At 41.9% G+C, this 20,526-nt stretch overlaps 2 protein-coding genes across 2 annotated transcripts in view; both read left to right on the forward strand.

The window, feature by feature from the left end:
* The window catches only part of sdt (MAGUK p55 family member stardust), a 233,774-nt gene that overhangs the window by 168,343 nt on the left and 44,905 nt on the right, over positions 1-20,526 (forward strand).
* Positions 287-9,744, forward strand: LOC141429843 (microprocessor complex subunit DGCR8-like). Its single transcript, XM_074090407.1, is given in 6 exon segments — positions 287-311; positions 431-606; positions 1,534-1,572; positions 1,574-1,672; positions 4,875-4,994; positions 8,198-9,744. Coding segments are annotated over 6 exon segments (741 nt in total). The 3' UTR covers positions 8,480-9,744.

Here is a 20,526-nt window from a genome sequence, read left to right on the forward strand (position 1 = left end):
ATTTGTTAGATCATTTTCCCAAAATTTATTTCGTCGTCCCAAAATTTTCATTCGCTTTTTTCCTCGAATGCCTTTTTACCGAGTCTTATTAGCATAATCGCGTTTTTCCCAATTATAATTAACACAGAAGCAGTGACGACTGAGCTCCGCTGACGCCGTGGACTTTTGTGTGGTGTGGCCCTTCGGGCCGATGCAAATTTAACATAACCTAAACCTAATGTTGCTGTGTCGATTAAAATAAGATTCAGTAAAAAAGCATATTGGAAAAAAAAAACAGTCGAGCAAAATGCGTACAGAAATTTTGCTACTAAGTAAGAAAGATTTTGGGAAAGTGATGTAACCGTCCGGACTACCGCATCATGATAATGCCTAATATTAATTAGTTATACAAAAGTCTGCAAGCATGTAATGTTTTGTGTATGTTTTGTAGAGAACGCGTCGTCCCCGTACCAGGCGACGGTGTACATCGGCGGTATGCAGTACGGGTCGGGCCGCGGCTCCAGCAAGCGGCAGGCCAAGTCGGCCGCCGCGCGCGCCTCCATACACATCCTCATACCGGAGATGCGCGCCGAGCTCGACGCGCCGCAGCCCGAGCCTGACTTCACGGTACACGCGTCAATTTAACTTGCAAGATTTGACTACAGACAGACATACAGACAGCCAGGCAAACGGACAACGGGACAGGTGAAACTAAATAAAAGCTTGTAAAAAAAGTCGTTAAGTCGGCACGAGCTAAATAAGGTTCAGAAACTATGCAGTAAATGATTAAAATACCAGTAAAAGAGTTTTTGTGTGTATGGGCTTGATTGGTTAAATTTAGTGACTGATTTTTTTTATGTTAATTTATTAATTCTTCAATGAAATCATTGAGACTACCATGTAATTATTGAGAATTCTAAATGGAATAAGTATCGAAATATTGTACACGTACACGGTTGGCTTTCCGTTTGAGCTGACTTGAGAAGAAACCACGGATTGGTTCGAAACAAGTCACGTAAACGTAAACCGCAACTATTAATTCTTGAGTGAATCGTGTACCCTATTTCGACATATCTCCGTCTCACGGTAGTCACGAGTATTTGGGTTTTTTTCACAAAAAAGTGTACCTATTCTTTTTTTTCAATTTTGGAAAAAATATTGTTTTTCCTACTCAGAATCAAAAGCACAATCGATTCCGATTTAAAAATTACCATTCTGTGACCTTTTTTTCATACACTCGGCATGGGCGTCACAAAACTGAAATATATTTTGAAAGAAAAGGTACACGTTTTTTTTGAAAACGCCCATTTATCAAAAGGCACATACCACCACCATCTTGCTCGCTAATGCTGCCGTGAAGCAGCAGTGCTTGCATTGTTGTGTCTCGGCGTGGAGAATAAGACAGCCGGTGAAATGACTGGCACTTGAGGTATCCCATCTTAGGCCTCTAGGTTGGCAACGCATCTGCGATCCCCCTGGTGTTGCAGGTGTCTATGGGGGGACTCACTTGCTCGTTTGCCATCCAGGGCTTACGTCGATGGTCTGTGTCCGCAGTTCTTCGACTACGTGGGTATAGAGGACCCGCGCATCACGGGAGTTCTGCGCGGCGACGTGCGAGCCGTCCCCGCACGCCATCCTGCGCACGTGCCTGCTGCGCAACTTCGGCGCGCAGGACCGACACATACACACTGAGGTAGCCACCATTTGTTGCATCGTTTCCTAATCGTTATCACGTAGTAGCAAACATTGCATCACCTTTTTTTTCCCGAATATTATTTTCACTTATTTAATCCAGAAGTAGGGCTTGCACTATCCGGTTAACTTTTTATTATCCGGATATTTCGGATATTTGAAATCTCAGTATCCGGATATCCGGTTATTTGAATAATTTGAATAATTTCTAAATATTTTAAAAAAACGCTAAAAACAATTTTAAATTGGTTTCATCAGACGAATCGTGTTAATTTAAGTTAATCACTGATTGTCTTATACGCACGTAAAAATCATTATTTTGTCACTTTAATGAGTGAAATAACTTAAAAACACTTTTATAACTTCTCTGTCTCCTGCTTGTTGTTATTGTGCCTTACGGACCAAGAGCCCACGACAGCCAGACCTTGGTTATATGTTTAAAGGCTGAAAGTTTTTTTTATGCAAGGTGTTAATTTTTAATATAACTGAAAACCGGAAAGCACTTCGCTCAGAAATAATCAGAATCGAGAGTAGATTCGATTCATCATGTCAGCCGAAAGACGTCCACTGCTGGACTTAGGCCGCACTCAGACCAGTCTTGTGCTTCCGCACTCCAACGCAATTCAGCGATCTTAACCCGTCGAACGCCCTGCGCGCCACAGCGGCGCGCGTATCTAAGTACTCGTGATTAGTCAATTTTTGTTACTAGTTCCGATCACCCTTAACATAGGGTACTAGTCCAAAAATTACCCAAAAAAGTCGTTGGTCGCGCGACGGGTTAACCAGGTCGTCGCTCCATCTTATTGGAGGCCTACCGACGGCTCGTCTCCCGCTCCGCGGACGACATTCGAGAACCTTCTAACCCCATTGGCCATCAGTCCTGCGAGCACGCTCACTGCCACTTCAGTTTCGCAATTCTTCGGGCTATTTCGGTAACCTTAGTTCTACTGCGGATATCATCATTTCTGACTCTATCCCGTAGAGAAAACCCCGAGCATAGACCTCTCCATAGCCCTTTGAGTGACTTTGAGCTTCCTAATGAGGGCCATCGTTGGCGCCCACGTCTTCAGATCCGTATGTCATCGTCATCACTGGCAACACACTGGTCAAAGACTTTTGACTTCAAAAACTGCGGTAATTTGGCCGAAAAGATGCTGCAAAGCTTCCGCGAATGCTGCCCAGCCGAGTTGGATTCGACGAGTGATCTCTTTCTCGAAGTTAGACCTACCTAACTGGATCGTTTGTCCCAGGTATACATAGTCGTCAACAACTTCGAGCGCAGAGCCTCCGACTATTACGGGAGCTGGCACAACATTAGACATGACTTCGTCTTGTCCATGTTTATTTTTAAGCTAACTCGGTCGGAAACAACTCTGCTGAGGTCAGCGAGCATAGCACTGAGGTCCTCCATAGTCTCAGCCATGACTACAATATCGTCGGCGAATTGAAGGTGAGTGAAGTACTCCCCATTATTGTTAATGCCTCGTCCTTTCCAGTCCAGAACCTTAAAATCATCTTCCAATCCAGCGGTGAACAGTTTCGGAGAGTTCACATCTACTTGTCTGAATCCCCGCTGCAAGGAATAGGCTTCGTGCTCTGGTCCTGTAGTCGGACTAAAACGAAGGATTATAACGATACTATAACAAAGGTCTGGCTCTTGCGGGCTCTTGCTCTATTATAAGAATAAATAACACAATACAATACAAAGCGTATTGTATTGAACACCAAAAAACATTCATTATAAAATGAAATCAGAACATAAAAGGTAGGGTAGGAGACGAGAAAACAGGGGTCTAATCGCTAAAAAGCGATCTCTTCTTCTACCTTCTTATTCGACCTGACGATGTTATTAACATAGAATCAAGAAAAAAGGGTGATCAAAGCAGGTGTGTTGTGTGTAATGTAAGGTAAAAAATATATTGAAGATTGAAAAAAATACATAAAATATAATAATATTAATAAAATAAACACATACATTACTTACATACACATTTACCAAAAATTCATCATCGCCACTACCAAACAAGATGTTAAGAATGAACCTAACTAATAAGTATTGCATGTACACCTTCCTAACACAAAAATAAATGTATCTGTGTGTATGCATACGCTACACTAACCTCTCACAATGCGCGAGCGCGCGCTTAATATCAGATATTCGAATTATCCAAATTATCCGGATAATGAAGAGCTTTCTATCCGGATTTGAAAATGGGCGGATATCCGGATAATATGGATATCCGGTTATCCGGATTGCAAGCCCTATCCAGAAGCCGTGGTGTCCTAGTGGTTTGACCTATCGTCTCGCAAGCAGAAGATTATGGGTTCAAACCCCGGCTTGCATAAGTTTTTCGAAATTCATATGTGGAATTACATTTGAAATTTACCAGGAGCTTTGCGGTGAAGGAAAACATCGTGAGGAAACCTGCACAAACCTGCGAAGCAATTGAATGGTGTGTGTGAAGTTCCCAATCTGCACTGGGCCCGCGTGGAAACTATGGCCCAATCCCTCTTGTTCTGAGAGGAGGCCTGTGCCCAGCATTGGGACGTATATAGGCTGGGATGATGAATCCAGACAAAGTGTTGACTGAGCTTCGTTTACGCGGAGCTCCTACTTTTGTGTGGTTTTGACCCTTTCAGGCCGATCTAAACTTAACATAACCTAAACCTCCATACAGAATTATGTACCAGTGTGTGGAACCTTGCTACAATGTCATATTGACATCTCATACTATTGTCAATGTCATCCTATAGGTACTTATGAAAATGCGAAACTAACTGTCTGTCCGTCAGTCTGTTACCTTTTCACGACTAAAACGCTGGATCGATTGAGGTGAAATTTGATGTAGAAATAGTTTGATACGCCGGATAGTTTTATTCCGAAAAATTGCATTTAAACGAATTATTCGCTGACGGAGTCGCGGGCAAAAGTTAGTGAAAATTATAAAGCTGTAATGTTCGTAGCTTAGCATCTGATTGCCTTTGTCTTCGACGGTGATTTTACATTATACGTTAAAGCATTAAGCCACTTTGTGCAATCTATATCCATCTTAAATATAAAGTTTAGAAGCATGAGGATATTATTAATAAACGATTTGGATATACACAAAAATGAAATACGCAAAACGTACAGACATGGCTGCATGGACTAGATTCCTTTGCCTTTTTAGAAATAGTACAAAAAATGTGAATGCCGTCCACAGATGAAGAAGCTAGAGTACCAGAAGATCGAGCTGACGATGCGCGTGGGGCGGCACTCCGCCACCGTCGTCTGCAAGAACAAGAAGGCCGCCAAGCAGCGAGCCAGCCAGGCCATCCTACAGGTAACAAAACTGGCAACACCAAGCAGCGAGCCAGCCAGGCCATCCTACAGGTAACAAAACTGGCAACACCAAGCAGCGAGCCAGCCAGGCCATCCTACAGGTAACAAAACTGGCAACACCAAGCAGTGAGCCAGCCAGGCCATCCTACAGGTAACAAAACTGGCAACACCAAGCAGCGAGCCAGCCAGGCCATCCTACAGGTAACAAAACTGGCAACACCAAGCAGCGAGCCAGCCAGGCCATCCTACAGGTAACAAAACTGGCAACACCAAGCAGCGAGCCAGCCAGGCCATCCTACAGGTAACAAAACTGGCAACACCAAGCAGTGAGCCAGCCAGGCCATCCTACAGGTAACAAAACTGGCAACACCAAGCAGCGAGCCAGCCAGGCCATCCTACAGGTAACAAAACTGGCAACACCAAGCAGCGAGCCAGCCAGGCCATCCTACAGGTAACAAAACTGGCAACACCAAGCAGCGAGCCAGCCAGGCCATCCTACAGGTAACAAAACTGGCAACACCAAGCAGTGAGCCAGCCAGGCCATCCTACAGGTAACAAACTGGCAACACCAAGCAGCGAGCCAGCCAGGCCATCCTACAGGTAACAAAACTGGCAACACCAAGCAGCGAGCCAGCCAGGCCATCCTACAGGTAACAAAACTGGCAACACCAAGCAGCGAGCCAGCCAGGCCATCCTACAGGTAACAAAACTGGCAACACCAAGCAGTGAGCCAGCCAGGCCATCCTACAGGTAACAAAACTGGCAACACCAAGCAGCGAGCCAGCCAGGCCATCCTACAGGTAACAAAACTGGCAACACCAAGCAGCGAGCCAGCCAGGCCATCCTACAGGTAACAAAACTGGCAACACCAAGCAGCGAGCCAGCCAGGCCATCCTACAGTAACAAAACTGGCAACACCAAGCAGCGAGCCAGCCAGGCCATCCTACAGGTAACAAAACTGGCAACACCAAGCAGCGAGCCAGCCAGGCCATCCTACAGGTAACAAAACTGGCAACACCAAGCAGTGAGCCAGCCAGGCCATCCTACAGGTAACAAAACTGGCAACACCAAGCAGCGAGCCAGCCAGGCCATCCTACAGGTAACAAAACTGGCACACCAAGCAGCGAGCCAGCCAGGCCATCCTACAGGTAACAAAACTGGCAACACCAAGCAGCGAGCCAGCCAGGCCATCCTACAGGTAACAAAACTGGCAACACCAAGCAGCGAGCCAGCCAGGCCATCCTACAGGTAACAAAACTGGCAACACCAAGCAGTGAGCCAGCCAGGCCATCCTACAGGTAACAAAACTGGCAACACCAAGCAGCGAGCCAGCCAGGCCATCCTACAGGTAACAAAACTGGCAACACCAAGCAGCGAGCCAGCCAGGCCATCCTACAGGTAACAAAACTGGCAACACCAAGCAGCGAGCCAGCCAGGCCATCCTACAGGTAGCAAAAGTGGCAACACCAAGCAGCGAGCCAGCCAGGCCATCCTACAGGTAACAAAGCTGGCAACACCAAGCAGCGAGCCAGCCACGCCATCCTACAGGTAGCAAAACTGGCAACACCAAGCAGCGAGCCAGCCAGGCCATCCTACAGGTAACAAAGCTGGCAACACCAAGCAGCGAGCCAGCCAGGCCATCCTACAGGTAACAAAACTGGCAACACCAAGCAGCGAGCGAGCCAGCCAGGCTATCCTACAGGTGGCAAAGCTGGCAACACCAAGCAGCGAGCCAGCCAGGCCATCCTACAGGTAACAAAGCTGACAACACCAAGCAGCGAGCCAGCCAGGCCATCCTACAGGTAGCAAAAGTGGCAACACCAAGCAGCGAGCCAGCCAGGCCATCCTACAGGTAACAAAGCTGGCAACACCAAGCAGCGAGCCAGCCAGGCCATCCTACAGGTAACAAAACTGGCAACACTCTCACACTTGGTGCCCGTTGTTGCTGACATCATCAGCTGGGAGACATCCACCGCTGAACAATCTCCCTCTTAGAACGCCACAATGAACGACGATTTGCCAGTAACTCTCACGATGTCGTCAGTCCACCTAGTGGGAAACCTGCCAGCGCTTCAGTCTTCCGGCTCGTGGTCGTGGTTGCAACTTTGCAAAAGAGGACCTTCCTCCCCCAACGGTTATCTGTTCTTCGAGCGATGTGGAGTGCAAGTTGCCACTTGCAACTTGAATATTCTTTGAGCTAGGTCGGTGACCAGTTTTTCGGCGAATTTCTGTTTTTCACGATACAGTACTATTACTTGGAGTTAACACTTGACAGATGGGTGTGCCTTCAGTCAATTTTCAACTCTGACGTCATACAAATAAAATAGTTTTACATAATCTGTAAACGTGGGTAGCGGTATACTAAAAATGGCTTTATTTGTATGACGTCAAAGTTGAAAATTGACTGAAGGCACGCCCATCTGTCAAGTGTTAACTCGAATTAATCAAACTGTACTGGCGCTAATTGATTTGTCGCAGAAACTCTCAGAAATGAGGAGATACGTAGAATAACGATAGTATATGTCGGTACATAGCCAAGCGAATTAGCTCGTTGAAGTGGCTATGGGCAGCCCGTATAGCGCGGAGACCAGACGGCTGTTGGGGCTGAAATGTTCTCGAATGGAGACCGCGGAGCGGCAAGCCCAGCGTTGGACGTCCACCAACGAGATGGACGGAAGACCTGGTTAAAGTCGCGTCGCGGGCTCACGGTGGATGTAGGCCGCATCTAACCGAAGCAACGGATTACATGCAGTAGTTCCTTTCTTTTCATACGAATAATCCTCCTTTTTTCATCTGTCCCGTTGTCTGTCTGTCTGTAATCAAATCTTGCAAGTTAAATTTGACCAACTTCCAGTAGTCAAATTGACTTGAAATTTGGAATACTTGTGTAAATCGCATGACAATACAATAATCTAGTAGTGACATCCTGGTAGTCCAGCCAGGATCGTCTCCGCAGGACGGAACTCTTCAACGGTTAATAGCATCGACTTGAAATTTGGTATGCAAATGTAGTTTTGGTGACAATACAAGTACAGTCAGCAAAAAGTTAGGTTATTATTTGTATGTACTGCCAAAGAAACTACTGCGAATAATTCGAAGCAACTAAAGGTCTATCAGAGAGGCCTTTGTCCAACAGTCGGACGTGATAAGGCTGATATGATGGTGATGAGAAACCCTCAGGCTTTGACCGTGTTTGACCCCCAGGCTCTGCACCCGCACGTCCGGTCGTGGGGCTCGCTGCTGCGGCTGTACGGCTCGCGCTCGGTCAAGAGCTGCAAAGAGAAGAAGATAGAGGAACAGCAGATAACCCTCCTCCAGGACAAGGCCCGCCACAACGAACCCAACTACGCGGTGCTGGAGAAACTACGCAACGAAATGCACAAGTTGAAAGAGAGGGATGAAGCCGTCGTGCCGATTGGGACGCTGCTGGTCAAGGATGATCTGCCCACGCATTCGGGGTCCAATTTGAATAATGTTGATCTCTAAAAGGAGGAAATTGTAGTAGCGTAGGACGTCCATTCAACGAGATAGACGGATGGCCTGGCCTTTATACCATAAACGTAACAAGTGCTATACTTAATACGGTATTTGACTACTTTGTATATGTTTTATAAATTAAAACTACACAATGCCTGTTATCGAATAGAAAAACATTTTTTAAGCTACCTTTACAAATAACAAAGTTATAAAGGTTTGAATTTCAAGATTAGACAGAGGAAGACATACTGGCATGTGACGTCACACGCTAGTACCGCCATACTTGCCGCATAGAGAAAAGCGTTTGAGAAAGAGACAGGTATATAGATTTTTCAAAAAATCACTATAAATCCAATTTTCAACCGATTTAAATTTTCTCTTCGCTAGGTACACTTTTTTTTAAATGCCCATATATTGATTTATAGCTTGTAGCACTTGTAATTTTTGTGGTAGAGGGGCCTGGTTAAAGCCACAGGTTCACGGTATGCAGGCCGTTTCCAACTGAAGCAACTGGGGGTTGATGGGGGAGCCCTATGTCGAACAGTGGACATTCTACAGCTGATAATGGTAATTATGATGACACCCGCAAAAGTAAAGCTTTCCCTCGTATACAGGGCGTGGAAGGAATATATTTTAAATATTGTAGTTAGAAACTTGCTCAAAGAAGACTTCATTTTGTTTTTAGAAACAATTTAAACGGATCCGTAGCATAATTTCTAAAATCAAAATCCTATGTACGATATTCCTAAAGATACCTACATGTCCAACGTTTATTTGACCTACGTTTAAAATGTCTAATTTACAAAATTGCTAGCACACGAAAATGGCCCTGGTTCAGTACTAACATAATTTAAGCTATTTATCTAGACATAATCAGATCTAGATTCCACAATGAACGTGATCTAGATGTATCTAGATAGATACATTATAAGGTAGTAATTATAAAGTATTGTAATTAGACATTTTGTACAAAGGATTATTGATCTTCGCAAAGATCGTTCGATTTAAATTGAATTATGAGTTAGGACTAGCATCTTTAGGAATTTCATACATCATAAATTTTGATTTTCGAAGTTTTGTCTTTAAGAATGTACCAATGGTACTTACTTAGGATTTTTTTATTGAAATTTTAGTGTGGACCCACTAAAATGAGGGCTATCGCGAATGAATTCGCCGCTAGAGGCGCTAGTGTAGCGTGAGGTCTCCGAAATGTCAAATCTCATAGTTTTTGGGTGAGCTACGCGGGTTTATTTATAATTAGAATTATTAAGTGAATATTTGCAATATCTGAAATTAATTATGGCAAATATGCGTTCCGGGGCAATGAATGTCTGTGTTTTGAAAACAGTTTTGTCTTTCGGAAACCTTTGTCCTCCCTTTTTTCGAACAAAACGGGGACTTTGCAACACGTGGCATGCTCGATATTTTTATGGTACGGTTTTAAGGGTATTAAATATGATTTTAATCTAAACTTTGGTTTCACGCCCGTAATAACAGACTCTGAAAGCCATACCTAAAAACCTCACGCAATAGTGCGCCATCTAGTGAGAGATAAAACGATAGCTCTCATTGCGTTCCAATGAATATTCGTGGCAACTCTTGAGAATCGACCGTAGCTAGAAAGGGACAATACCAATGTGTTAAAGGGAATAGGTATTATACTCTCGTATAACATTAATTCTTATTCTCTGCTTAATTCGTTTGTGCGTCGCCCGAGATCTTTTGCTATGAAATTTCAAATTTTATTACCTGGTATTGAAACTATTGACGCTTAAAGTTATATCTTGCGAAAGTTCGCTTGTAGTTTTAAGATTGAATAAGTAGACGATTTTTTTCAAATTTCGCCTAATTTTTGTATAGTACTGGCAAGTAACAAAAATCAGTCATTGTCATCCCAAATTATAATGTCGTCAATGGGCTTAAAACATTTTCTTTTATTTTAGGTATGAAAATCGTAAATATTATGTAATGAAGTGTAATTTTATCAAGATTGTTGTTGAATAAAAAATATGGCTCTGTCCGTCCATTGGTGGACAATTTTGCCATTGTCTAGTAGGGTATGCCGTTGTACGGTAAAAAAGATCTAGAAAACGAAATATGAGAGGTAATGGTGGATGAACGATGACAGCGCGAATCCCTATCAAGATGTGACTGTAAAAAACAGTAAGTTTTGTTTTGACAAATCTCAGCTGTCTGGCGTTTTTAGTCGTGGCCATTCTACGAGTATTGCTGTTATTGCTAGGCGATATAAAAGCACTGCACAATATTAACCCTTTATAAGGCCCTATTTATTGGATCAAACTACCACAGAATCAAAAGCAGCTATCGAGTACATACCTGACAAAGAATATTTTTAAAGCTAGTTGTATTTTCAATAATTACAAAGGAAATTGTGACGTATTATGAAAGCAATAAGGTTCAGTTTCCAACTCTATGCAAGTGGTCGCTAAATCGCCTCTGCCTTATTAAGGGTTAATGAATTTGGCAAAGGCTTTTGAATTAATACTTTCACTGATTGGTTGTAGCCACAGAAATATATAAAGTAGACAACACAAAGTGGAATAATCGCGCGATGTGCCCGCTAGCAATGTTATTACCCGACTGCCCGAAGAAGGGTTATTTTCTACCCTATAAACCTCAGCCGATTTCCAAAGAGCAAATGAATGAATATTATTATGTCTACCTAAATCTATCTATCTGTTAAAAGTATGTGTTGTTAAGAGAAAATGTGTAAGCATTTCATTTGTGAGTTCTTTACCTCAAAAGCATAACTGGATGCCGTTATTCAATAGTTTGTCACCACTGATTAATTCTGCAATACAATGTCAACCCTCAGAAAATAATTTTTCACACCTCTCCTTCAGAAAAGTAACTTCCTCCCTGACGAGAGGGAGCAAAGTGTAACTTTTCTGTTCAAGGCTTTTCTAACTGTTTTATTGCAAATGCCATTTTTTGAAGTTGATAATTTCTACGCTGATTGTTCTTTAATAATATTTAGAATATATTTTTTCATGTTTCTTAATGCTCGGTGTGAAAATTTGTATGAGCCACTCTGGAGCAAAATTATTTTCATCTTGGGCGTGAACACTTGAAACCCTCATTACGCTCAGGATTCTACTTTAGAATCCCTCGCTACGCTCAGGATTCTATTGCAGAATCCTTCGCTACATTCTGGATTCAATGTACGCCCTCGCCGTAAATACACCATTTTGCTCCCTTGTGACACAAATAACTATTAACAGTTGAGATTGTATTGAAAAATGACAGTGGGTTGACACAGTATTGCAAAACAGTATCCAAATTTGTTGTAGCGATTGACCGAATCGCATTTCACCTCGATCGTAAATTTAATTATAGCGTTGTGTCACCATCGTTTATTTTTTTTTAGTCTCATTTCACCTCGATCGTATATTAGTGTATTTTAGTGCAAACATCAATTAACGCGTCAAATTAATTACAGTCCCAAGCAGACATCGATCACGGTGAAATGCCGCTAAGGAAAACTACACGAAAAATGAGATGCTACAAATTAATTATACTAATGTAAAATGCTACGTGAAAATGGCGTCAAGTATCAAGATTCTATATTAAAATATTGTTAGTTCGAGGTGAAATGCGATTCGCTTAATCGCTACAATGAATTTATGCTTTTGAGGCAAAGAACTAACAAATGAAGCATTAGGAGAGCAGGTAGGATTCGTACACTTTTTACTCTAGGCCTTGTAAAAATTAACCAGTAACTAATTTCAAAATAATTGAAATACTACCACATTGCCTATATATCTAGTTACCATAGTAGTATTCGTTAGAGTTGCCAAATAGCAACATTTCAAAGTTGTGACTGTTTTCTCAAAAAATGAGAAACGTACGAAAGCACCTCACGCTCGGGGTAGCTTCGTACACGGTGGAAGGTACATTCGTACATAGTGGGGAGCCTCCGTACAGAGTCACAAAATAGCAATTTATACAAAGTACAAATATTTAATGAGGTCGAAAATAACACAGAATCATATTATAATTCAGTCTTAATCAAAATCTCAGTTTTTTTATTAAGTTCAAAGCATCCTCTTCATCAGTCGTAATACTTGATTCGACGCAAATTTTCGAGCTAAAACACCGCTTGGGATTGTACCTACCATCGTTTTCAGGAACTGTTTTCATGTGGAACTTTTCTAAGCGCGTTTCAAGTGTTGTGGATTTGATACCGTATTTTTGACCAGCTTTTCTAATAGACAATTAAGGTTTTGAAAATACAAACTGAAATATAGATGCACAGAAAACCAGAAAAATAAGACCAACACTGGAGTCGAAACCAGGTCCTCGGTATTCCGTACCGCGTGCTATATGTTGGTCAACAGTGGTGTAGCGGTATAGCACGCGGTACGGAATACCGAGGACCTGGGTTCGATTCCCGTGTTGGTCTTATTTATCTGGTTTTTCTGTGCATCTATATTTCAGTTTGTATTTTCAATTTAGGTTTTACGATGACCGTAAAAGTAAAAATTTGGAATTGAAATAAAAAATACAAAAAAATTCCAAAAAACCAATCTTAATTAAGGTTTGTCTAAACACCTCCTGCATACCAGATTTCATTGTTTCTTCGTCTACCTGCCCTGTTCGAGTTCCCTTTTTAGGGTTCCGTACCCAAAAGGTATCAACGTAACTCTATTACTGAGACTCCGCTGTCTGTCTGTCTGTCTGTCCGTCTGTCTGTCACAGGCTCTGTCTCTCTTGAGTCGTAATAGTTACACTTAAAATTTTCACAGATTATGTATTTAGCCGCTATAACAATAACTACTAAAACAGAATAAAATAAATATTTAAGGGGGGCTCCCATACAACAAACGTGATTGTTTTACTGTGTTTTGCTTATATTAATAACGGCAACAGGTAGACGCTTGAAATATTCACGGAATTTTTAGTTGTATAATCCCTTTAAGAATAAAAAAAAAATTTATGCTCCCATACAGCAAACTTGATTTTTTGCCGTTTTTTGCTAACGTCTAATGTTGAGTAGATAATGGTACGGAACCCTTTGTTCGCGAGTCCGACTCGCACTTTGACGGTTTTTATTTACGTATATTCGAGGCATGACTCGGAAACATAAAAAAAAAAAAAAATTAACGCGCGGGTACATTCGTACAGTACGAATCTACCCCACTCATCAATGAACGAAGGACCCCAACACAAAAAAGCAACAATTAAACAAAATAAAAATACCCGTTAAGATTATGTCAAAAATAACGTTAACACGAAAAACTAGAGCATTAACATATAACCCATGGATAATAACGTAAGCGATTTGAGAAAAAGTTATTAGAGATAAACGCATTCAAAACTGAATCCAAAAATTACTTATGTGGAGCGAAAACACGTTTCGATCTGCCCTGAAGAAGCTGGCCGCCGCAATGCCGCTCCGCTCCGCGGTTAGCCTATGCGTGTGAGTGGACTAGACGTGTGCGCCGCGCCGACCCGCCGCCGCCGCCGCCATTTTTTCGACGCCGCCGCCGCCGATCAGCGTATCGGCGTAAAATCGGCGCGAGTTCAAAATGTTTTCTATACTGAATTTCTGACTTTCGAAGCATTCTATATTTTACTACAATTAATTATTATTAGTCATTGATTACATCATCATCATCTCAGCCATAGGACGTCCACTGTTGGACATAGGCCTCCCCCGTAGACATCCAGTTGCTTCGGTTGGCAGCGGCCTGCATCCACCGTGAACCCGCGGCTTTAACCAGGTCATCCGTCTATCTCGTTGGTGGACGTCCTGCTGCGCTTGCCGATCCGCGGTCTCCACTCGAGAACTTTTCGGCCCCAACGGCCATCTGTTCTTCGTGCTATATGACCTGCCTATTGCCACTTCAACTACTAATTCGCTTGGCTATGTAGGTGACCCTTGTTCTTCTACGTGTCTCCTCATTTCTGATTCGATCCCATAGAGAAACCCCAAGCATAGCTCTCCATAGCTCGCTGAGCAACTCTGAGCCTACGTATTTATAAGGCATATAGTGAAGCACAACGTTTCAGATCCATATGTCATCACTGGCAACACACATTGGTTAAAGACATTCGTCTTCAGATACTGAGGAATTTAGTACGAAAAGACATTGCGGAGTTTCCCGAACGCTGCCAATCCGAGTTGGATTCGACGATTGACCTCCTTCACGAAGTTGGACTTACCTAATTGGACGGTTTGTCTTAGGTATCATACGCGTCAACAACTTCAAGAACCGAATTCTTCACCAAAATAGGGGTAGACACCACATGGACATTCGACATGACCTTTGTCTTGTCCCTGTTCATTTTGAGGCCTAGGTACCCGTTGGTTGGGAGACTCGATTGAGGCCTTCGAGCATTATGCTGAGTTCTTCCATCGACTTTGCCATGACCACCACGATATCGTCGGAAAACCTAAGGTGAGTGATGTAATGTGCCGTTGATATTGATGCGTAGTCCTTTCCATTCCAGAAGCTTGAAGGCGTCTTTCAAAGCGGCAGCAAACAGTGTCGAAGATATGACATATCCCTGTCTTACGCCTCTTTTCAAGGGCATCGCCTTCGAACTCTGTTCCTGTACTCTGACCGACATAGTGGCATTTTTATACAAACACTTCAACACTTCGATATATCGATAGTCGATACGGCATCGTTCGACCGAATCAAAGGCTTTCTGGTAGTTCACAAACGCTAGACATAGCGGCAAGTTATACTCTTCGTTCTTCTGTATGACCTGCCGCAGCGTATGAATGTGGTCTACGGTAGCCTTTTCGGAACCCGGCTTGTTCGGGTGGCTGGAAGTCATCGACCCTGCGTTCGAGACGATTTACAATATCCCTGGAAAACAGCTTATAAACATGGCTCAACAGCGAGATGGGTCTGTAGTTCTTCAATAGGGTGTTATCGCCCTTCATGAAGAACAACAGCACAACGCTCTTGTTCCACGCTTCTGGCGTTGTGCCTTCGAGCAAGACGGAATTAAAGAGCCTCTGAAGGACTTTAAGAGCCGGTGATCCACCCGCCTTCAGAAGCTCTGACGTAATCCGTCCTCACCCGGCGCCTTGTTGTTCTTAAGCTGTTTCAGGGCCATCCTTATCTCGTACAGGCTGATATCCGGGATATCTTCTGTAGGTATAGTGTCTGGTCAGTTTTGCTCTTGGGTCTTGAATCGCCGCGCTGAAAACGGCTTAGTGACCGACTCGTAGAGCCGTCCATAGAACTCCTCGATTTCCCTCAACACTTCCGCTTTAGTCCACGCTACACTGCCATAATCTCTCTTCAGCTTTGTCATTTGGCTTTGCCCAATCCAATAGACATATCTCTTGCGAACACTTTAGAGCCTTTATTCCGCTCAATCGTATCTTTAACACGAGCGGTATTAAAGGTACGAATATCGTGTCGCAAGGATTTCGAAATTTGTCTATTCAGCATCATCGGGAGACTGCAGTCGAAGCGAGCGTCGTTCAGCCATAAGGTTACTCATACATACATAGGATATACTCCGGAGAGCTTCCAATTTCTACTTGTACGGTGAATCTTAAAGAAGAGAAAAAGAAAAATGTCCCGTTTAAGAAAATTATATTTGTCCGTGACAATTACAGCCGCTGCAAGGCGTCAATTAAAGCTTCATTGTCTATGTCTTAGCACGGAGGTCGCTACAGTTGATATGTTTCGTGCTTTTTTTACATTTTATCTAATTTTGTTATAAAAAAAAATATTTAAATTCTCCGCGCCGAAATCACGCCGAAAACACGCCGCCGCCGCCGATTTTGACCGGCGCCCGCCGCCGTAGATTTTAGCATCGGCGCACACGTCTAAGTGGGAGTCACGCACACAAATATAGTCGCATCAATGTGTTTTGGTAGTGGAGATATGACTACTGTACGAATGCTCCTTCTGTACGAAGCCTACCTGCTCTCCCCTACTATGTATTTTTCTATTAACCCTTTTCCAGGCCCCCCCCCCCAAAATTAGATGTGAAATAAATCATAGTTTTATTTTGTAAGGGACTATAAATTCTACGAATATTTTTAACGAATTCAAATGATTTTGCACCGTATTGTGTATATTTAGTAAGGTCGAATATTTGTGTACATTTATGTGGTTGCTTTATATGCACTATGCCTGAAAAAGGGTTAATGAGATGAGGCTATTGCCATTATACCAGGCTATATACATACCACTGCTGGGCACAGGCCTCCTATCAGAATGAGACGCCTTGGATTGTCTTACCCTCGCGAGCCCAGTTCGGATTAGGAACTACACACACATGCCTTTGGAAAGCTGAGGCACGCTGAGGTGTGAGCCCGCACATCTATTGTCTATTTATTTAGATGTCTGTGGTTCTAGAGTAGTGTAGTTAGAATAGATAATTAAATATCGGACCACTCAATTAACTTAGCATTTGAGCTCTAGTCTTACTAAAATAATTTGTAAAAATCATTCTGAATATATCAGCTGCAGTTTTTATCTCTAAACTTTTGTTTTATTTCATAATTAGAGTTTACCCAGCTTCGCACAAATGAACTACTCAATCTGGTACAATATTGAAATTCCGGGATTTTACAAAATTCCCTGGGATTCCCAAAATCTATTCTTCTATATCATCGTTTTCATTGAGGTTGTGTTAAGAACAACTGTCCTAAATTCAAGACTCTAAACTCAGCGGTTGAAATTTCAAGATTTTATCCCTATCCCGTGGGAATATCGGGAATAAGAGTAACCTACGTGTTATTCCAGATGTCCAGCTATCTACATACCAAATTTCATCCAAATCCGTCCAGCCGTTTTAGCGTGAAGGAGTAACAAACATACATACACACAAACTTTCGCATTTGTAATATTAATAGGATATTCACCGAGTAAACCATAAAACGAAGTGAGAGCGCCATAGTTCGAGGGAAATGGGTAATTTCACCCGAGTTTGACACTCTACTTTTCATTTCGACTGTGAGGAAAGTGAGAAATAGTACAAAAAAATGAGAATATCATTAAATTGAATTTCAGTATTATTCAGTAAATTGAATTTACTTACGTACCTTCAACGGTACCTTTTCGACCTGGCCACTTGCCTCGGCCGAGTATAAAAAAAAATCGAGTTGGTCACGACCAGTATACCTACAAAACTGGAGGTTGAACGCAGAATGAAGAAGGTTGACCTTTACTACTTATTTATATATATTCCATCTCTTTCTTAACCTAACTAAAGAAAGAGATGGTATATGTTCGTGACGTAATAAAGATCAAATTTCTTGTTTTGTATATAAGCTTCTTGGTCACGACGACGTGCCTCTAGATGGCCATGCCGAAACGTGAAAAAAAAAGTGTCATTGACGTAACTCAACTATCTTCGACTCCGGGGCTAATCGAAAAATTAAAAAAAAAAAATACTTTACCCTAGAGATGAAAACGCAATTTTCCACCCGAACAGGAGAGATGAAAAATATTATGTTGATTTTATAAATAAAACGAACCTTTGTTTTTCTTTTCGTTTATTCGAAATTACATCTAAAAGTACAAAAATAAAGTCGCAGTAACAATTTATCTTAGCGTATGGTCGACCAAGAAATCGTTTTACTACCTGCTAAAGCATAGAATAGTATGCACGACGATACAAGTTTTTGTTCTAAGTTAAGCCTCATTTTGACGATGCAAGAGCTTGAGGAACAATGAATCGAACAAATACCGCAATGTAGTGAAATTTGCATACAATTCTCGTATCGTTTAAATGGGACAACTTTATTGATGAGTGTGTTAAAATTGGGGGTGCGGTTAATATACGACCTGATATTTCAAACCTGATAAAGTAATTCATATAATTGTCATAAGGTTTGATTTATGTGGTCATGCATTATTGTTGTTCAGTTCAGGTCGACAAATACGCTAAAAGCTAACTAGTATAGTATTTATTATTTACCAATAAATAAAGAATACTTATTTAAGTACTTATACTTAGGTACTAATTTACTAATTTCTGTGAGTGGAGTATTTAGCACGGACTTATATTTACTTATACTTATATTTGTACAATTTAAGTAACATTAAATTAATAGGTAACTAAAATGGTAGCCATAGGTAACTACAATAACCTTTGTTTACAACTCATGAATATACTCGTAAGCCTTTTTAAAAACTTAGTTAAAATTCATACAGTACCTACCTACCTGGGTAACATAAAAATATGGAACAGAAAAAATAAGTGTTTTTAAAAAATGTTGGTGTTATTAATTAATTTGCATGCGAGTAGTATGTAATTAGTAAAAAAAAAAAACTTATCTACTACCTAAATACTTTGAAAATACGGTATTTGACGACTCTTGAATTTGTCTGCGAAGAAAAAATCGGTTCAAAGTTGAATTAGCACCTAGTGATTTTTTTAAATACATTTGTTTGTCTCGTTTGTAACGTGTGTGACGTTTACACTCTAGTATACTCCTAAGTCTCTGTCTAATCTTGAATTAAACCTTTATAACTCTGTCATAGGTGTGTAAATGTAGTTTAAAAAATATTTTACCGTTTTGGTAAAAATCAAATACCGTTACTTATTGGCAAGGTTTTTTGCATAACTGACTATAAACCAACATAAGTATAGTTGCGTTGTTTCCCCAAGAACAAAAGACGCTGCCCGCTCAGCTTGTGCGCAGCTTTTTGCATGCTCATAGACTGCTGGCTGGGCTACTCCGAAACTCGAAACTCGAAGTTCGTGTCGTGCGGTCCCTCTCGCTCTCGTATTAAATAGCATAAGTGTCAGAGGGACCGCACGGACACGAACTTCGAGTTTCGAGTTTCGTAGTAGCCCTGCTGGTGCTAAAGTAATGAGTCAGGTATAATTATTTCTATGACATACCATCGCATTAAGAGATGTCAATTAAACTAAATATTGGCTGGCTCAGCACTGGTACCAAATAGACTAAAGGGCTGTTTCACCATCCATTGATTAGTGTTAACTGACGGTTAAATGTGATGCCGTATCTATTTGTTTTGTTCGAATAGACGGAGACGGCATCACATTTAACCGTCAGTTAACACTAATCAATGGATGGTGAAACAGCCCCTAAGTAAAGAAAACATGTATGCTGTGGTACCAATAAGGGTTTTCACAGAAGCGAAAAATCGTGAGGTCCGTTTGACGTTTGACGTTTGCGTGCGATTGGTTACATAACTAAATGAGCCGATTCGATTTGTAGCATTCGAACATGGCGGATGTAGACAATATCTAATTTTGCTATTTCTGTATCTTTGGCTAGTTGAAGTTAATTTTCATAGTGTTTTATGCGGCGACTAACCTTAACAGTGAACAGCGATCCCAAAATTCTATATTTCTCTCGTGTCTGACATTTTTTAATGCGCAAGTTGTCTCCACGTGGTTTCTGGAATTTTACTATCAAGTTGCAAAAGTACAATCACCGTACAACGTCCCTCTCAAAGAGAGTTTACTTTGACACTGGCGAAATTATCCTATTAATTAGGACAGAAAAGCCATATTTGAAGAAGAAACCAAATGAGCCAATCGCAAGCAAACGTCAAACGTACCTCACGAATTCACGATACTAACGCCATCTAGCGATATTTCGCCTCTGTGGAAACCCCCATTAACTGATGCACGACGAGCGCCTCGATCAAGCAGTGAACAGAAACAGGCGGCTATACGCCTTATTGTCTAACGCCATCAGAATCACAATCGTTTTCAAGACTTCTTTCTCCCACATGGTTTAGAATAAAAGAAAAAGACGGAGAATGCGATCGTGATGCGCGCGTTGGAGTGGCCGAGCCATGAAGGTGGCGATATAGCAGTAAGCTCAGTATCTTTGCCAGACGGGGTGCAGCTGCGAGTCGCTGCCTTGGAGCGCGTTGCTCACGCCTCCGTGCGTGCTGAGCGGGAACGGCGACTGGGGAACAAATAAACAAATTCAATTGTGGGGGTTATTTGTCACTCTAGCTCAGTCTTCAAATAAATAAATATCATGGGACACTTGACTCCAATTGACCTAGTCCCAAACTAATAAGCAAAGCTTGTACTATGGATACTAGGCAACGGATAAACGTAACTTATAT

This window comes from Choristoneura fumiferana, chromosome 7 (assembly GCF_025370935.1).
Source record: "Choristoneura fumiferana chromosome 7, NRCan_CFum_1, whole genome shotgun sequence".
Lineage (NCBI taxonomy): Eukaryota > Metazoa > Arthropoda > Insecta > Lepidoptera > Tortricidae > Choristoneura > Choristoneura fumiferana.